This window comes from Xyrauchen texanus, chromosome 42, assembly GCF_025860055.1.
Source record: "Xyrauchen texanus isolate HMW12.3.18 chromosome 42, RBS_HiC_50CHRs, whole genome shotgun sequence".
Lineage (NCBI taxonomy): Eukaryota > Metazoa > Chordata > Actinopteri > Cypriniformes > Catostomidae > Xyrauchen > Xyrauchen texanus.
Window position 1 is genome coordinate 6405916 of NC_068317.1, and position 18261 is coordinate 6424176.

General features: G+C 38.9%; 1 protein-coding gene across 1 annotated transcript in view; it reads right to left on the reverse strand.

The window, feature by feature from the left end:
- Nucleotides 1-1278: 1278 nt before the first annotated feature.
- LOC127635398 (divergent protein kinase domain 2A) overlaps nucleotides 1279-18261 on the reverse strand; it is a 55720-nt gene continuing 38737 nt past the window's right edge. Inside the window, exons 3-4 of the mRNA XM_052115399.1 lie at nucleotides 14336-14639; nucleotides 1279-5873 (exon numbers count right to left, since the gene is read on the reverse strand). Coding sequence (XP_051971359.1) covers nucleotides 5542-5873; nucleotides 14336-14639 — 636 coding nt within the window. The 3' untranslated portion in view covers nucleotides 1279-5541. The remainder of the gene's footprint in view (nucleotides 5874-14335; nucleotides 14640-18261) is intronic.

Below are 18261 nucleotides of genomic sequence, written 5' to 3' on the forward strand. Positions count from 1 at the left end.
CTTCTTAAATGTGATCTCTATCAGAGGAGTTGTACTGAAGCTATTCCTAATAGCTGTCAGGCTCTGTTAATTGCAGCACTGGGACCCATTTCTGCCTGTATCTGCTTCACATTACTGACCATTGTTACTGACCAGTCCTACCTTGGCGCATTTTGTAGTCCACCATTTTGTTAGAAAAGCTATTGTTCTTGTTTTGTAAGTCTTTGAAAGTTCTGTGTTTTGGATAGTTTTAAACTGAATAAATCCCACAATGCATTGCTCAGTGAAAAATGTGTCCAAGATGGTGGACAGAGTTGAGAGAAATATTGATAATTCAAATTGTAATCCAGTACTGAAAAGTATTGATTAAAAAAATATAAAAGATACTTTCCTACCCAATGTGTGTTTGTGTGTGTGTGTGTGTGTGTGTGTGTGTGTGTGTGTGTGTGTGTGTGCGTGCACACACTATACAGTATTTTGTTATGCTTATCATTAGCAAATGTTTTGTTCACACTGTTGGAAATATCATTCAATATTTTAGACTGACTGCAGGTTATAAGTGGACAGATCAGACTGTTATCTGTTTAAGACTGCAAATTCGTTGCTTTTGCTAGCATGTCCACATAAGTTGTCATTGTGATGCAGACTTGTATATGTTCACCATGCATGAGATTTTAGCAATAGATGTTTTGCCATTTTTTTTTATGTTTTTCATGAGGGCAGTATCCAAATATGAACACATTCATCGTAGACAGCATCTTAAAAAACAGGAGAGGTGGCATATGCAATGTTTGTTGCTGCTAGGGTTTACAACTGTACTGTTTTAGCCCGGAGGTCCCATACAGGACGCCTATTGTCCTATATTTTAGTAGGCAGTGAAACGTGGCATATTAAAGGCATTTTAATGATCCTGCAGCATGGCCATCATACATTTCTTTCCTTCAAAGTGCCCTGTGAAGACATCAGATGTTTGTACCATATGACGCCATCATACTCCATAAATTTTTGCTATTTTGTTTCATTTTAATTAGGTAAAAAACACATGGATAAAACAAGTGTTACAATTTTTTTTGTCTTTTAACATGTCACCAGGACCATTTCTAGGCATAGGTGAACTAGGCAGCTAATAAACTTTTGTTTGCAGATCAAAGTAGTGACAATAGAAAGAATCAAAGTAATTACAGTAACACAATTAATAATATTACAGCATTTATTAATCTTAATTTCAACATGTACTAACACATTTTGAACAATTGTGATTTTTACTAACATTAACAAAGATAAATACATTGTTAGCTGTTTGTTCATTATACCCAATGCATTAACTAATGTTTAACCAGGGTTGGGAGGGTTACATTTGAAATGTATTCCACTACAGATTACAGAATACATGCTGTAAAATTTAATTTGTAACGTATGCTGTTAGATTACTCAAGATCAGTAACATATTCTAAATACTTTGAATTTCTTCTCTTGCATTTGACTATAAAAACTCTGTCAGTACAGTAAGACAAAATACACATGTTAAAAATACATTCTCTGAAAAACTCAAATATCTTATTCAGTGTTGTTTCTAAAACAAGATCAATCAAACTGATTTTTAGATATTTTTACAGGAAAACAATGCAAAATGTATTGACAAGAATACAATTTTTGTATTATCAAAGGTCTTAAAGAAATTATGATCTAAAGTAAATTTTCTTGATAATAAATATGATGGTGTCTGGTCACATGTGCATGTAAAATGGCTAGAAATAACATTTTAGCTTAGCATAAAGCTAACAATTTACACAAGGTTTATTTCTATTTCTTCTGCTCCAAACTTACTTCAAACTTACTTCTCTGTCTGCTCGTATGAATGTAACACATCATAAGAAAGTGTTTCACCGCTGTTCAAATGCACTTTGGATCACATCATTTATATGTATAAATGTTTTCCATCTGAAAGAACTAAATATTAAATGAAACAAATGACAATAAAAAGCAAAGTAATCTCTTCAGTAATCAAAATACTTTTTGAATGTAACTAATCTAATTACCAATGATTTAAATTGTAACTGTAGTGGAATACAGTTACTTATATTTTGTATTTTAAATACGTAATCCCATTACATGTATTCCGTTACTCCCCATCCCTGTGTTTAACGAATGGGACCTTTTAAAGTGTTACCTTAAGGAAGTTGATCTTAGAAATGAGGCGATTCAGAGTCAATTCTAATCATTAATGCTGCCAGTAGCAGCAAAAATAAAACAGACAATGGACACAAAGTGTGTATATATATATCTATACATATATAGATATATATATATATTCATTTATTTGAGATTTAAACAGACTAAAAAGTTGTAAATACAACTTCTGAATGAAAGGCACAGTAAAATCAGACACAGCTGATTAAATACACAACAGAAATATACTTACAGTACAAAAGCAGACAGTTATTTATGCACGCAAAATATCCCTCACGTGCCAACACCCAAAGCAAGGCCATCCAACCACAGGTAAAGATTTGACAAGAGCAGGATATTTTCAGAGATAATGGTGTGATCAACAATTATTGCTTTGACTACTGTGGGCCTGCATGGCCAGAACCCAAACATGAAAATACAAAGATTAAAATCTGAATTTATTTTAGTCATTTGATTTGGCAGAACAAATAAATTGAAAGCAATTAGCTAGCTTTCAAACTTTCATGCTCAACGAAGTGATGTTGTCAGTCAAACACTCGCACACTTCATTATCTAACATATACTCATTAGCATACTACTTCATCGGTCCACCAAGTGCAAAATCAAACCAAGGGAGGGAAAGAATGGCTCAAAGTTAAATGATCTTAAGTGTTAGAGACATTGAAATACATATTGATTAATTCAATTGCAGAGCTGTGAAATTAAAATGTTAAGATGGATTTTAAAGATAGAAAGTCTCTTTTTTTTTTTATCCTGCGTGGATGCACATTCCCAGGTTGTGGAGTTTCATAGTGCTACAACACATCCTGTGCCGGTCGATAATTTATAGTTAATTGCCAATTAGAGGCTTGGGCCTCTGATTTAATAGCGATACATAATTTGTATTCATTGTGGACCTCAGTGGACTTTTTCTTGATTAATACAAACACAAATGTTTGCAACATGTCTCAATGCATTTATGAAGTTGCTCTAGGGTAAATTTGATTGGTTGAAAATGCTCAATTTTACTGGAGAAGCTCTGCCCCTTTAATCAAGAGGTTTGAGTTACATAGAACCAGACTCTTTGGTATATGCAAAGCAATTTCAACTCATTTCCCCTCCAATCTCCTCTAATTATGTACAGATTTTGAAATCCTCTTTTGCATTTCAAAATTACACTATGCCAAACATATTCTTTCTGGAATGCAAGTAAAACGATTAGGCAAAGACACTCTCTAACAAGTTTGAGACATACAGTGGCCCGAACAAGTATTTGAACAAGCACACTATTTAATCAAAACATTTCACAAAAAAGAACTTCATTGGGTTTTGAATCATAAAACACTACACATTCCATTAAACAAAGACCAAAAGATATTACCTGGCTGTCAAATATGAGTGGAACGTGTCCATAGATCATGTGATGAACGTTGACTTCATGCATCCACTAACATCCACAAAACTTCTCTAAACCTTGGGAACTATTACAGTTGCAAAAATGGCAAAGAAATGTAAGTTCTGAGAAAACTTCTAGCATAATTTGTTTGTAGATGACTTACGGTTTGATATTTGCGTACCAACTATATTGATTTTTATAGGTGTGGCTTAAGTGTCCAAATACTTTTTGGGATCACTGTAGTCGCTCTGTGAACTAACATTCCCAGCTGCCTTTCTGAGTGTCAACAATTGCAATTAAACTCAGAGTAAACTGCAGGATGTTAAAGCCGAAAACATACTTGCGCAAGTACATGAACCTTGACACTTCTAGCAACTTAAGCTTGATTCTGGGAGCTGTTACACTATGAAATGTGTCAGATCGCAATTGATGAGGTAACACGTGTTTAGAAAGTATGTGTTGCATTCTCAACATTGTCACAAGGGGTGCTATAGTAGTCATTGGCGTAAACGGTCTCATTCTATGATTCATTTTCTCTTTCAGTTGAACTACTGTCATGGCGGAGCAACAGTTTGAACAGAATCTTGCGGAGTAGGGTAGTTAAAATTAATTAAAGCAGATATATGCAACCTTTTCATTATTAAATATTTCCTTCTATCCCAGCTTAATATGTAGTGACAACATTAAAAAAAAAAAACACTTAGGTTGATTTATTTATTTTTTTTCCCTAAAATTTGTTGCATTTGGGTTTGGTGACGATGGTGGTGAAGAAATTACACTCTTCAGCTTTAAACTATAGACATTAATAAAGTCCTTTTGACATTTAATCACATGCAGGATATGAATTATATTCAAGTATCTATAATTACAGTTTCATTAGTTAAGGTTTGCACTAGTACGAATTTTAATTCTTGATATAAAAATGATGTTATTACTTGAAAGAAATACACATTCTTAAAAACATGGAATTTCAACTAGTAACAAACTTAAGTTTTGATGTCTGAAACAGCATTTTCAGTTCTTCACTTCTGTTCAAAATGCAGTTTCTGATATCTATAATGAATTTATTTGAATAGTTAAAATTCCAAAAACACATATAAGCTATGTACTTCTCACTATTAAACAATTTTAACTTTTAATTGTTAATAATGCAAATGTCCATTTCTGATATTAACAACTGAATTACAACTAGTAAAAATTGCTAATTAGTTTTTTTTACTAGTGGTAATATTAATTTTGGATATGTACAATATTATTGAAACTAGTAAGCAAGCCTTTTACAATATCTTCAATTACTCTCCAATTTATTGATGTCTGAAATACATTTCCAGTTATCTGAAATGCCAAATCTACCATGTTAAAATCAATTTTAGTTTTAACACTATTATTGTTTTAAACTATTTTTACTAGTAAGAACATACAATAGCTCATATGAATTCTCTAGTAAGAAATTCATTGTAGATATCTGTAATTGCATTTTGAACAGGAGTGCATTAGAAATCATTGTAAAATTCAACAAGTAAAAATGCAATAATTAGCATTTTAACTAGTGAAAACTTAATTATATATAATTAATCTCCAGCACATGATTAAACGTCCGTTTGGCCTGCCATAGTTTATTGCTAGCTACCTGAATAATAACATCTAATTGCAATGCATTGGCAAAAGCGTTCAAGTCTAAGTACTTGTGTAAAGTATGTTTCTGTCTTAACAATAATAGCAGACCTGCAGCTTTTATTGCAAATTAAACCTAATACTCTTCAATAATTTAAAGATTAATGTAAACAAAACAAAATATACACAGAAGTGATGAACGATTGGTCTGAAATAGAGTTACAGAAGACCAAAGCTTCCTTTTGCCCCGACGTCAAAACTTCAAGACATGGACACCCACAATTCTCTCTCTCTTTATCGAGTCCAATAGGAATCGCCAAACCCCGCTGATATCATCAGAAAGTGATGGGCGGAGGTTGAGCACTGACAGGTGTGACCTGTCATTACCTCGAGGTGCCACTGAGCTGGGTTAGGTACTCGCGCAGTTCTTTAGCTGCCTGGAAGCGGCTGTACCGCTTTTTGGGGTTGGCGCACTCATCCAACAGAGCTTCAAGCTGGCCGTCTTTGGCTATGTGTGGTGGGGGGTCATGAAGGAGCCCACCAGAGCTGCCCCGCCATGTCGCATATCGCGATAGAAGGTTCTGACAGACAGCGTAATAGTTGTGGTCCACTGTGACCCGCGAACACAACATGTCTTTGGAGAAGGAAAGGCAGGCTTCCTTGTCACATTCCTCAAACTTGCTCTCGTACCAGACGTCGTAGTTCTCGGGTTTATCTGCAGGAGAAAATGAGAGGGACAATTGTAAGAATGCAGCCATTGATAGAAATGCATCACAGACCATCTGATTTTGCTCATTAGAGGTTGTTTTGGGGGTTGAAACTTCAAAACAATGGCAGTATTTTACAATTTAAAGGAATAGTTCACTTAAAAATGAAAATTTGTTTATTTACACACCACTGTATCATTCCAAATTCTTTTATGGAACAAAAAAAAAGAAAATGTATAAATATTAGCAGTAGTAAACCATTATATATTAATGGCGTACGAGTCACAGTTTTCAATAATATTTTTTCATGTCGTACTTGTTAAATTTAGTCAGTTTTACTCAATTTGACAATATTTTTTTAATTAAATTCATCCCAAGTCATTATCAAAGGACGTAGATTGTGTGCATGTATCTTTCATATAGCCTACAAAATGTATTTTTGTGGTTTAACAGTTTGAATGAAAACTATTCAATATTCATACAGAGAAATTGCATAATAATCTTTGCCATTTCTAATTGTTCAGTTTGTGCAGTTGCACCAGTTTCATACACCACTGCAAACCCTTCAACATCACAGAAGTACAAAAACCTCTGTCACTTTTGTGTGTATGATGACTCCATTCACAATGAGTCCTTCAGTATTAAGTATAGTAAATGTTATATCACCCCCTCGTGGTCTTCCATAGCTATTATGCCAGACTACATTAAACGGAGGGTCAACTGACAGCGAGTTGGAAAGTATACAAATTAGGCTTCTAATTGAAATGTTGGCTTATATTAATACATTGTCTCGATACTTTTTTAAAGCATCAATGACGTGCTGATCAATAATTTATTTATTGATATTTTATAACAATCCTAATTATCATATTTCAACATGTAATCATTTGTATTTTTATAATATTTATTTACATATTATTTGAGTTATTGTTGACAAAATCCCAAAACCTTTCATCAACAAACATTTTCGTCAGTAATTTTACTGATGAGATTAACACAGAGTTGTATGGACCACTTTTATGGTGTACTTTGTCACTATGAATGTTGTTATATGGAAAAGAGCTTACATGAGCTTATTTTCCAGCTTACATGTTTGGAACAGCATGAAAGTGATCAAATAATGACAGGAGTTTCATATTAGTATTTTGAATTATTACTTTCTGAATTATAAACTTTCTGCTTTTTATAAATCATGACATTATGATGCTCTCATGCAGTTTGAACACAATGAACTTACCACTCTTGACTTTGAAAAAGCACTGAAGCTATCATGTGGCCATTTCTGGGATACAGCCTGTTCCCTTCTTAATAGAAACACACAAATTGGCCTATTTCTCAACCCACAACACCAATCCATTCAACCTTCATCTCTGTATATTTTTCAAGGACGAGGCAACCAGGGCAAATAAATAACATTTTGTATGATGAGAAACTCTTTGGAGCTGTATTAATGATCAAATTGATTAGAGTGGAAAACCCCTTGAGATGTCAAGCCATAATCAGTTGCCAAACTATAATCATGTTTGGGAAACTTAATGCACTCTAAGACTCTTGCCCTTCCTCGACTCCCACTACTCAATCTTTGATTTTGCCGGCACCACGTTGTGCCCCAGGTTCCAGACACATGCTCAATTCAATCACTGCTGAAGACGGATCAACCAGGGCTGAGAGAGCCAAGGTGAGAAGCATTTTACTGTGGCAGCACCTAATGAATGTGACTGGCATGCTACATCAGAATTATCATTGACTAAACAGCAAAAGGTCTGGACCATCTTCCAGCTAAAGACAGGAAGAGCTATCTGATTGACATGTAACGCCATCAATCACCGCACATTTGCCATTTTGGGCAGATATTTTCCCAAGGGGAAATTGTGTGGAGATACATCACATGGACTTACCAACCACCAGTATCACATGTGGAGGAATTCCCTGTGGTAGGTCCTACCCAGAGGGGACGGAGCTGTACAAACACGCGACCGGTGGCAGAGGGAAATTTGCCCAAGGAAGACGCAGGTTTACCCACAGGAAAACCATACCGCAGAAGATACATCACACAGGGTTACTCACGGGCAATCGGTGCATGTGGAGAACCTTCCCCAGTACAGGGCCTACTAGCACACGTACTGGGCTGGCATCGAATTTCTCTAACTAATTCACCTGCCACAGAGCTAAGGAGGAAGGACTTCCAGGGTCCACAGTCTCGTGAACTCGGCTGGGGGAAAAAGCACACGTCTTCCCCTCCAGGAGAGGAAAGGCACTATATGCAAGAGGTACACCCTGCCAGTTGCCCCACATACTTACCTGTTCGTACCTGAGAAAACACGGGACAAAACCGGCTCAACTTGGAGAATGTAGAATCTTGCGGAGGTATTGGGTGTTGCACAGTCCGCTGCTCTAAAGATGTCTGCTAAAGAGGTGCCATGGGTCAGGGCCCAGGGGCTCAAATGAGGCTCTCCGCAGGACCACAGAGAGATCCCACGAGGGAATGAGGCATGGCCTGGGAGGATTCAGCCACCTCACACCTCTATGGAACCCAGAAGGATTTACCATCTACTCCATCATGGTGCACCACTATAGTGGCCACATACACCTTCATGGTGGAGGGGGACAGCCGCCCCTCCAGCCTCTCCTGCAGGAAGGAAAGCAGTGACCCGACTACGCATCTCTGGGGGCCTTAATTTCCAGAAGAACACCACTTAGTGAACAAATACCACTTCAAGGCATACAGGTGCCTCGTAGAGCTCTGGCCTGAGTGATCATGTATACCACCGCCAGTGGTAGGCCACTTAGGTCTTCCACGTGCCGTCAAAGGGCCAGAAATGGAGATTCCAGAGGTCTGGTCACGGTTGCCAGATGGTGCCCTGTCTCTCGCCAGGGAGAAGCTATCGCAAGGAGAGAGATCTGAGAACCAAGTCTGGGTGGGCCAGTAAGGTGCCACCAAGATGACCTGCTCCTCGTCCTCCCTGACCTTGCACAAGGTCTGTGCAAGCAGGCTCACAGGGGGAAACTTGTGCTGCCCCCGGGGCCAGCTGTGTGCCAAAGCTTCTGTGCCGAGGGGAGCCTCAGACAGGGCATATGAGAGCAGGCAGTGGGAGGATTAACGGTTTAACAGGTCTACCTGCGTACGCTGTGCCGTTGAGGTCGCCAGGGATGTGAGTTGTTCGCAATGACTTGAGTCGCTGCTGACTCCAGAGGAGGAGAGTTGCGACATGCGACGCAAGCGTAAGACGGCTTGGTTGTTTATATATGCTACCATCGGCGTGTTGTCCGTCCGAACCAACATGTGCTTGCCCTGGATCAATGGCCGAACCCTCCGCAGGGTGAGCAATACCGCCAGCAACTCGAGGCAGTTGATATGCCAACCACAGAGGACGCCATATGCCCCAGGAGCTTCTGAATATGGTTTCAGTGGGACTGCCGTTCTCCGCTTGAATGACTTAAGGCAGTTCAGAACCGACTGTTAGAGACTGAGTCTAACTCCATCCCGAGAAAAGAGATGCTCTTGCTCTTTTCCCAGTTGACCCGAAGCCCCAACCGGTTGAGATGCCGGAGCACCAGGTCCCTGTGCACACGCAACAAGTCTCGAGTGTGAGCTAGAATCAACCAGTCATCGAGATAATTGATGCGAAAGCCCAGTTACCTTAACAGAGCAAGGGCTGCCTCTGTGACTTTTGTAAAGATGCGAGGTGACAAGGACAGACCGAAGGGGAGGACCTTGTACTGGTTCGCCCGACCCTCAAAGGTGAACCACAGAAAGGGCCTGTGCTGAGGTAAAACCGAGATGTTTAAGTACGTGGCCATCAGGTCTACCGCCGCAAACCAATCTTGATGCCGGAAGAACGGCAACATGCTTGAACGGAAGTCTGTGCAAGGCCCGGTTCAGAACTTGCAGGTCCAAAATTGTCCGCAACCTATCGCCTTTCTTTGGCACGATGAAGTAGGGGCTGCAGAACCCATTCTTCATCTCGGCTGGAGGGTCGGGCTCTATCGCGTCCTTGCGTAGAAGGGTCTCTATCTCCGCATGCAGGGCAGCGCCGTTCTCGCCCTTCACCAAGGTGAAGCGGACGCTGCTGAATCCAGGCAGGCGCCTGGCAAACTGAATCGCATGGCCGAGTCGGATCGTAGCCATCGCAACGGTTTGTAGAGCACTAGCCATGCCTCCAAGCTTCAGGAGAGGGGCACCAAGGGGACAATTGCATCTGACATACCCATGGGTGGGGCCTCACTGGACTGTATGCTCTGCATACCCACCATTGGACCAGTCAGCAACGGGGAGAAGGGAGACCGTCCTCGTGACTTGTCACAACCACCTGGGCGTGGGTGTGTGTGTGTGCCCCAGCCAGGAGGCCCACCTGCACAGTGCAAAGAAAGAGCAAAGGAAACAATGGATTCTCTTCCCGGCCCTCCACCGGGGGAGTGAATGGTCTGTTAACCACCTCCTAACTTGTAGCGGGTCTCCATGTCCCTGGGTCAGAAGGAAAGCCGCGACTGCAACATTGCCATGGGCATGTTCTTGCAGTGAGAATCTTTAAAAGAGTGGCATTTATGGAGAGCGTCTTTTTAGAGATAATATACTCTTTTAGGCTGTCGAAGCACCCAGGGGCATTCTCTGCACTCAATCCGTGCACGAGGGGGAGAAACTGCTGTAATGTGCCGTAAATCCAACAGCATACAGAGGTGAATGGACCGGCAGTGGAATTCAGCTCTCTGTGAATCAAACGCTCGTCTCCGAAGAAGAAATCTGAATGAGTGGTTGCGAGCCAGCTCCTTTTATACCCGTATGTCCGGGGGAGTGGCACGTAAATTCCACTCGCCAATTCCCATTGGCCTTTTCTTAATGATCAGAGGTGTTTGGGGCTCCCAAGAGCAACCCCTAGTGTCCCTACATCGGCACAACGTCGAGGGAGAGACTGATAGCGAACCACTGTTCATCTTTAGCAGGCCAAAGGGACACATGCGATTTGTGAGAGTCAGTGGAGCGGAGCCGAGCAGGCTTAGGCAAACATCCTGTATCCAAGACATCCATTTATCCAAAGCACTGTGGATTATTTCATTACGGTTCAGCAGATCAATGTGTCATTGTGCTCTTTAAATACTGCTCTGGCGATCTTGCAGCCTAATTGATCGGCCTTTGTATCGTCAATTGTTCCTCACAAAGGCTCTTTTTTGTCTTAATCCCCTTGAGTGAAGTCAGGGCTGTAGTAAGGAATTCTGGGCCCCCGACTGTATATTACTCTGGGCCCCTTACCTATTCAAAACTATACAATTTTGAATTTGTTGTGGGGCACTTTGGACCCCTAGAATCATTACCACCTTTCACCCCACTAGCTATGGCCCTGTGTGAGGTCACCAAGATGTTTATAGGTCACATTTAAGCCCATGTAATGCTAAACTTATGTCTCTCAGCTTTCTGTGAAAACAATGTAATGAATCTTTAGTACCCCCTAAAATTAATGGTTCACCTAAAAATGTTTAAATGTGTCCATATTTGCTCGCTGTAATGTAGGGTGTCTCTGTACATCTTATTGTAATCTGTACATTGCAAAGTTTAAATCACTTTTTAAGAAGTTCTCTAAAAAAAATCTAATTGTAATAGTAATTTTTTCACATTATTAATGTCCGGAATATACTTTGATCAGTTGAATGCCACTTTGGTGAATTAAAGTTCCAATTTCCTTCCGAAACAGCAAAATCTGTACATTATTCCAAACGTTTGGATGCCAGTGTAAATGTTATGGCACCGGCAAAATGGTTATATTCTCTTTAAGAAGACTGGGCTTGAATGCATTCTACAATTTTGAAAGCACTCTGTGCAGTTTTTGAGAGCTATAAAGTCCAGTTTAATTCATACGGTGTCGTTCTCTTGCATCAGCATTGATTTACTTTAAGTATTCTTTTATTTTGTGACATTAAATAATATTGTTATTATCATTCTGCACTGCAAGCAATGAGGATTTCAGAGATTAACTGCTAGAGATTGTGAGACTACAGTCAGTATTTAAATTTTTTATATTGGCTGGATCTTCTGTGATCTTTTTCTTTCCCCACTGTCAAGTGAAGTGTCCGTGTGATTGTGCAACAGCCCATGTTCTCATTTGTTTGGGTGTGAGACGATAAAATACTGTAGGGACTTTGTCCACTGTGATACGGAATGCAATTCTGATCCTTTATATTCTGGATGATACGGACAGTTGGCAACTGTTATGCGACTGACATGACAAAGTTTATTAATAAACATGCAGACCTGCCAGCCCAATTCTTGAGTGGTCCACCAGGAATTCACCCAGACCTTATGTCATTCCAAACTGATGTGTTGATATCTTTTTGACCATGCAGGTATGGGTCAGGAGCTTCAGTTAATGTTCACATTGACCATCAGAATGGGTAAAACAAAATGGGCTGGTTTGAGTATTTCTGTAACTGCTAATCTCCTGGGATTTTCACACACAACAGTGTCTAGAATTTACTCTGAATGGTGCTAAAAACAAAAACATCTAGTGAGCGGCAGTTCTGTGGACAAGAATGTCTTGATGAGAGAGGTCAACAGAGAATGTCCAGACTGGTTTGAACTGACAAAGCCTACAGTAACTCAGATAACCACTCTGTATAATTGTGTTGAGAAGAATATCATCTCAATGCTATTCTGGGATAGGGGTTGGTGCTGTTTTGGCGGCACGAGGGGGGCCTACGCAATATTAGGCATGATGTTTATGCTGACTGAGCATCAGAAAATAAGTTTTCTGGTAAATATATGTTTTCCACCATAACTATTTTTAAGGTACTTTTATGTTGTTTATGTCCTCTCAACAGCCATGGACATTACGAAATCTCATTGTACGAAAAAGTGCTACAGAATGAATCTTCACAAATGTTCTATTGAGTTCTACAGAAAACAATAACAGCCTGACAGGGTGAGTGACATTTTTGTTTTTATTTTATTTTGAGGTTAACTTTTCCTTTTAAAAGCTTAGCTAAGAGAATTGAAATTCATCCTAGCGGAGCTGTTTAACTAGTAAAGGGGGATGCCCTCCCCTCAAGGGCTCTCTCCTAATCAATGACAGAGCTTCCTCTGTGAGGCTTTTGGCACCGCGACAAGTCACCATTGAAGAGGGAAACGACTGGCGTCACTCTGTCCTCACGTGCATGTCTCTCACACACCCACCTGCAAAGACACACAGATCTGCAGATTTCAGGGACAATTGTTGTTCTCTGAACAGTGTCCTATCTGATGTTGGGTATCTCCCCTGAGACTCTAGCACAGAACACAAGGGCACATATCTTTATACGTTGGTGACACACTCGAGACTGGCACACTGGGGGCATATTACAGCACTTTCTGTGTACTTATTCCTGTATTCAAAACATTGTATATATTTTTAGTAAAAGTAGAGCTTTGACTTATTTATTTGCTTTTTATGTCTTAAATGGAAAGGACAATGAAGATAAACAAGAATGAGGATGGAAGGAGAGAAGAAATTGGACTGGGAAATAACACTCAAACCTGCATCCCCATGGGAGCACCCTTGCTCCCTTTGTGTCACATACACGTACACTACAGCAGTACCATGACATTTTTCCATAATGTGGATAATGGCTTCTTCTCATTTCTTTAAGTGTGCACCCTCGTTTAGTTTTCTTGTGTCCTTTACTCCAATGAGTTTTGCCTATGATACAAACAAACCTACTGGTAAAAAAATACAAAATACACTAGAAAAGTAGAAGCGTCATTATTTTATGTTAACAAAGGTCTTTTACTAAAAATCAACTCACTTCAGCACCCTTTGTTGCATTATATGCCAATGTTGTGAGTCCAAAAATGGGGAAAAGGACTTTTTTGTTTTGTTTTTCCAAAGTTGGACTGCCTATTACTCAAGAAGTTTTAAAAATATCGTAATATCCTTTACGATTCTGGTTCAGAACAAACTTCTCTTTTTGTATCTTTATTTTTAAGGCCCTGTATTGTTAAATCCCAGAGACATGGGGCTCTCAATGTGGCTCCATGCATAAATTGTTAAATCTTACCCACTTTCAATGGTCGAAATCCAACGTTGGTCACATGTTATGAAACTAGTTTTTCTTGTCCAACAAAACAAAGGCCTGAAGTACAAATCATTTTGAAACTAGAAATGTACCTTGATTTATTCACATAAAAAGAAATTAAGAATAAGCAACACACGTGGCTCTTCAATTAGTGCAATACCTACAGTATATCTATTTATTGGATATCAGAAATGTACAAGGCACCAAAAGGGATCGAAGCAACAAAGCACCAAATATTGAAAACGTTTTCCTAATTATTTTCTTTTTTTTTTCTTCCCAAAGAGTTTTTGAAATCTTGTTTATTTGACATGGAATAATCCAATGGTGATTTAAAAATATTGCAGCTTCCAAATTATCTCAGTGAAAGATTCAGACTCCTTTTACACATGGATCACTCAACATGTAGAAACAGGATATTCTATTCACTCACTTTGTTTGATCAACTTCTTGTCGGCCACAACCACATTCTCTGCATCCACCACGATGACTTTCCCATCCCGCTGGCCCACGGCAAAGTTATCGAAACTGACGTCCAGCAGGTACAGAGCAAAGTCGAAGTCATTGTTGGTTAGCTGCTCTGCAATGTCCATCAGTTGCTTGGCCAGATCTACTCTCTTCTCCCAAGGAGCATTGAAGAAACTCCAAAGCTCCTCACCCACGTAGTTCACTGCAACCATCCGTCCACAAGCGCCCAGGTACTTCGCGAATGGCCAGCCTTCATCTGATGGGAAACTCTGAGAACAAGCCAAAGCACACAAAGGAATGACTGTGTTTATATTCAACAACAACATTAACGGACCCTACTGAGAGATTTTAAAGATTCCCATCGTACCTCTTTGCCAAACATCAAGTTGAAATGAAAACGATTTGAAGGAAGGAAGTTGGCTACACCATGGGTTGAACTTCAAATAACATCATAAAATAACAGTTAATTGGACTTCAAGGACTGCACTGACTTCAATGATGACTCCGATAAATTCAGTGCTCCTGAATTTAAATGTTTATTATGAAAGCTAACTGCATTGGTAGGTGGTCTACTTTAAGAGGAGGGAAAAACAATACATTATAAATAACTTGCTGTATTGTATGCAATTAGTGTTTGCAAAGCCAAGCATCACCATTTCTATTGCTCATACTTAAGAGCTATAAACTTGGCATCTAACTTGTCCCACATTGTTTGTGCTATGAAAATGAATACTACCTCAAATTGTACAGCTGGTTGAGAAAAGTGCTAGCAATCAGACTTATCATTTTACCTGGGAGATGACAAAATGGGAGAAAACAAAATCTATAGACATTTAAGAAGGTACCCAAACCATATCTAGGGGACCAGAGTATCATAGAGACTTTGGAGTGGACTTTTTTGACTTGGGCCAGTAAGCAATCATTTATAAACGCCCTAGCAACCACCCAGATCTACCAAGAACACCCTAGTAACCGCATGGCAGCACAGTAAAACACTACGAATGCATTGACACAGTATTGTGGAAACTACAAGCTACTCTTAATGTATAGTAGTTAAACTACAGTCAATCTACTGAAGTCGTTCGCTACACTACAAGCTACAAACAAAAAGTAGCAAACTAAATTGAAGCCATATAAAAAAAAAAATGTTATATATAACATCAGAATATACTGTATAAAACATCAAAACCAACAAAGCTACTGTACAGCGTTCCTCCTACTCAGTTGTAAACAGTGCAGCACATCCAGTTGTGTAGCACATCCGTCAGTTCTTAAGCGTCTCACAAACCAAAGCGATTATGTAACACCAGACTGGAAACGATGGTAAAAAGTACTGAAATATAGACTTTTTCACACCAAAAGTGATCATATCGCTTTAGAAGATCGTATAGATGATGTTTATGCTGACTGTCTGTTTTTGTTGGAGCTTCAAATCTCTGATCACCATTCACTTGCATTTTAAGGACTAACTGAGATATTTTTCTATTTTTCTTCAAATGTGTTCTGCTGCAGAAAGTAAGTCATACACACCTGGGATATCATGAGGGTGAGTAAATAAAGAGAGAATTTTCATTTTTGGGTGAACTAACCCTTTAAATGAACCATTGTTTTACTGTAACAATAGTAACCTCAGAGTTAAACATTACTACTAACGTTTTTTTACAGTCTAAACAACATTGTTACTACAGTCATGTTTCCTACTACAACTATAGTGAAACCATGGTTACCAGGGTTAAACATGTAGAGTGACAACATTAAAGTGAACGTAAATTTATATACACAAATAAAACATATCAGTGCACACTACTGAAAAATGTAGTTAGTAGTGTTGCTACCTTTAGTTGACTACTCCCCAACACTGTAGCAACACCCTGGCAAGCATCCAAAGCACCATAAGCATCATGGCTGAGACTTTTTCATCAAGCACCCCTCACATTTCCTTCAGAAAATGTAAAAATCTAGATATTTCAATATGATGCTTAATCTGCTTAAACCACATTTAGTTACGAAAAAATGGTGGATGTCAGGGAGGCATCTGTCAGTTGTGACTTTACTTTGCAAATCTCTTTTGAAAAACACAAATGAGGCAAGTAAGGCAGCTGTACCCCAGTAACTGGGTTGGTCTCTGAGGGCCTTGAGTGGGCATGTCTCATTACAGCTTTCCTCTCTATTCCTTCTAATGCAGTGTTGAAGAGCACAGGCAATTACACATGAAAGAGCACAAATTAGAGCAAAATAAAAGGAAAAGCAAATACATTTACCATCCAGGCAGCACAGTCTGCTTTATTCAATCACAGTGCCACTCTGTTCTGATTCATTTTTGATATGTACGAAACCTTCATCTTGTTACGTACAGCTGCTATTCAGCAATAATTTTACCCGTTTCATTTTTCCAAGCTACTCAAATGACTCACGTGAGCTTCATTGATATTGACAGACAGTGCTGTGTGTGTGTAAAAGGTGTATAAGTGCAATCTGATTCCCTTTTATTTTTTACAGTTGGAGAAATCTAATATTCTAGTTTAATCTGCATCAGAATCTTGTTAAAGTTCAATGAAGAGTCTCATTAATATTTCAATATACACATATTATTTAAAAACATACAATCAGTAAAAGGACAGAAAAAAGCAGCAGCAGATCAGTTCTGGCTCTTGTGTTTCAGAAAGAGTAAACACACAGCATATGCAACATTTTTGTGTGCATGGATGACGCAGATGACCTTTTGCATTTCGTGTACACCAATGGTTGTACCACAATGTACCAAAATGTGCTGCATACAACAAAGCAAGACTAGTGTATTCCACAATTCCTAGTACCTCTAAAATAAATTACCTTTTAATTCTGTTGTGACGCATGCATTTATTTTATTAAAGGTTTTATTTATTCTCATTATTGCCTCATTATTTAATTAGACTGCAAATGAAGAAGTTTTTGCACTAAATTCAATTTAAAAAGCAAACTGTCCATATCTGTCTACACAGACAATAATCACACACCATTCATTGAATTAAACAATGTATCCTTCACATGACAATTTAGCATACTACACGTTTATCATTGCATACGGTGTACTGTTTCAGATACAATTGTAATATATATATATATATAACCACAAAAAAACCTGCCCCTCCTTTGGTTTAAAAACAAGCAAAAATCATGGTTATTGTAAGTTGCTTACGATGGAAGTGAATGAGGCCTGTCCCAAAACATTCAAATACATATTGTTTCAAAAGTGTAGCAACAAGACATAAACAAAATGAGTGTTAACATGATTTTAATGTGATAAAATCACTTAATAACCTTTTCTGTGTAAAGATACTGTATATCCAATATCACTTCATTGCCATGACAACATGATGCCAGTTATCACTAAGTGATTTTATCATACTTAAATCATATTAACATGTATAATGTTCTTATGGCTATACTGTTGAAATTGAGTATATTAACGTTTACAAATTGGCCCCATTCACTTCCATTGTAAGTGCCTCACTGTACATGTGAAGTCGAAAATGTTCATTGTGGTAATCAACATTATGCTACAAATGGTTATGCTGTGGATTGAGCTTAACTTCTACTGAACTCGGAATATTTCTCGAAGTGCTTTTTTTTTTTTTAATAATAATACATTTGGGAATAATAAACTCTCAGTTTCGAATGCCCAATTCCCACTATTTGGTGCATTTTATCACGTGGCTTGTTGTTCATGACACCGCAGAGACTCGCAGCATGTGGAGACTCATGCTACTCTCCACGATCCACGCACAACTTACCACACGCCCCATTGAGAGCGAGAACCACTAATCGTGACCACAAGGAGGTTACCGCATGTGACTCTACCCTCCTTAGCAACTGGGCTAATTTGGTTGCTTAGGAGACCTGGCTGGAGTC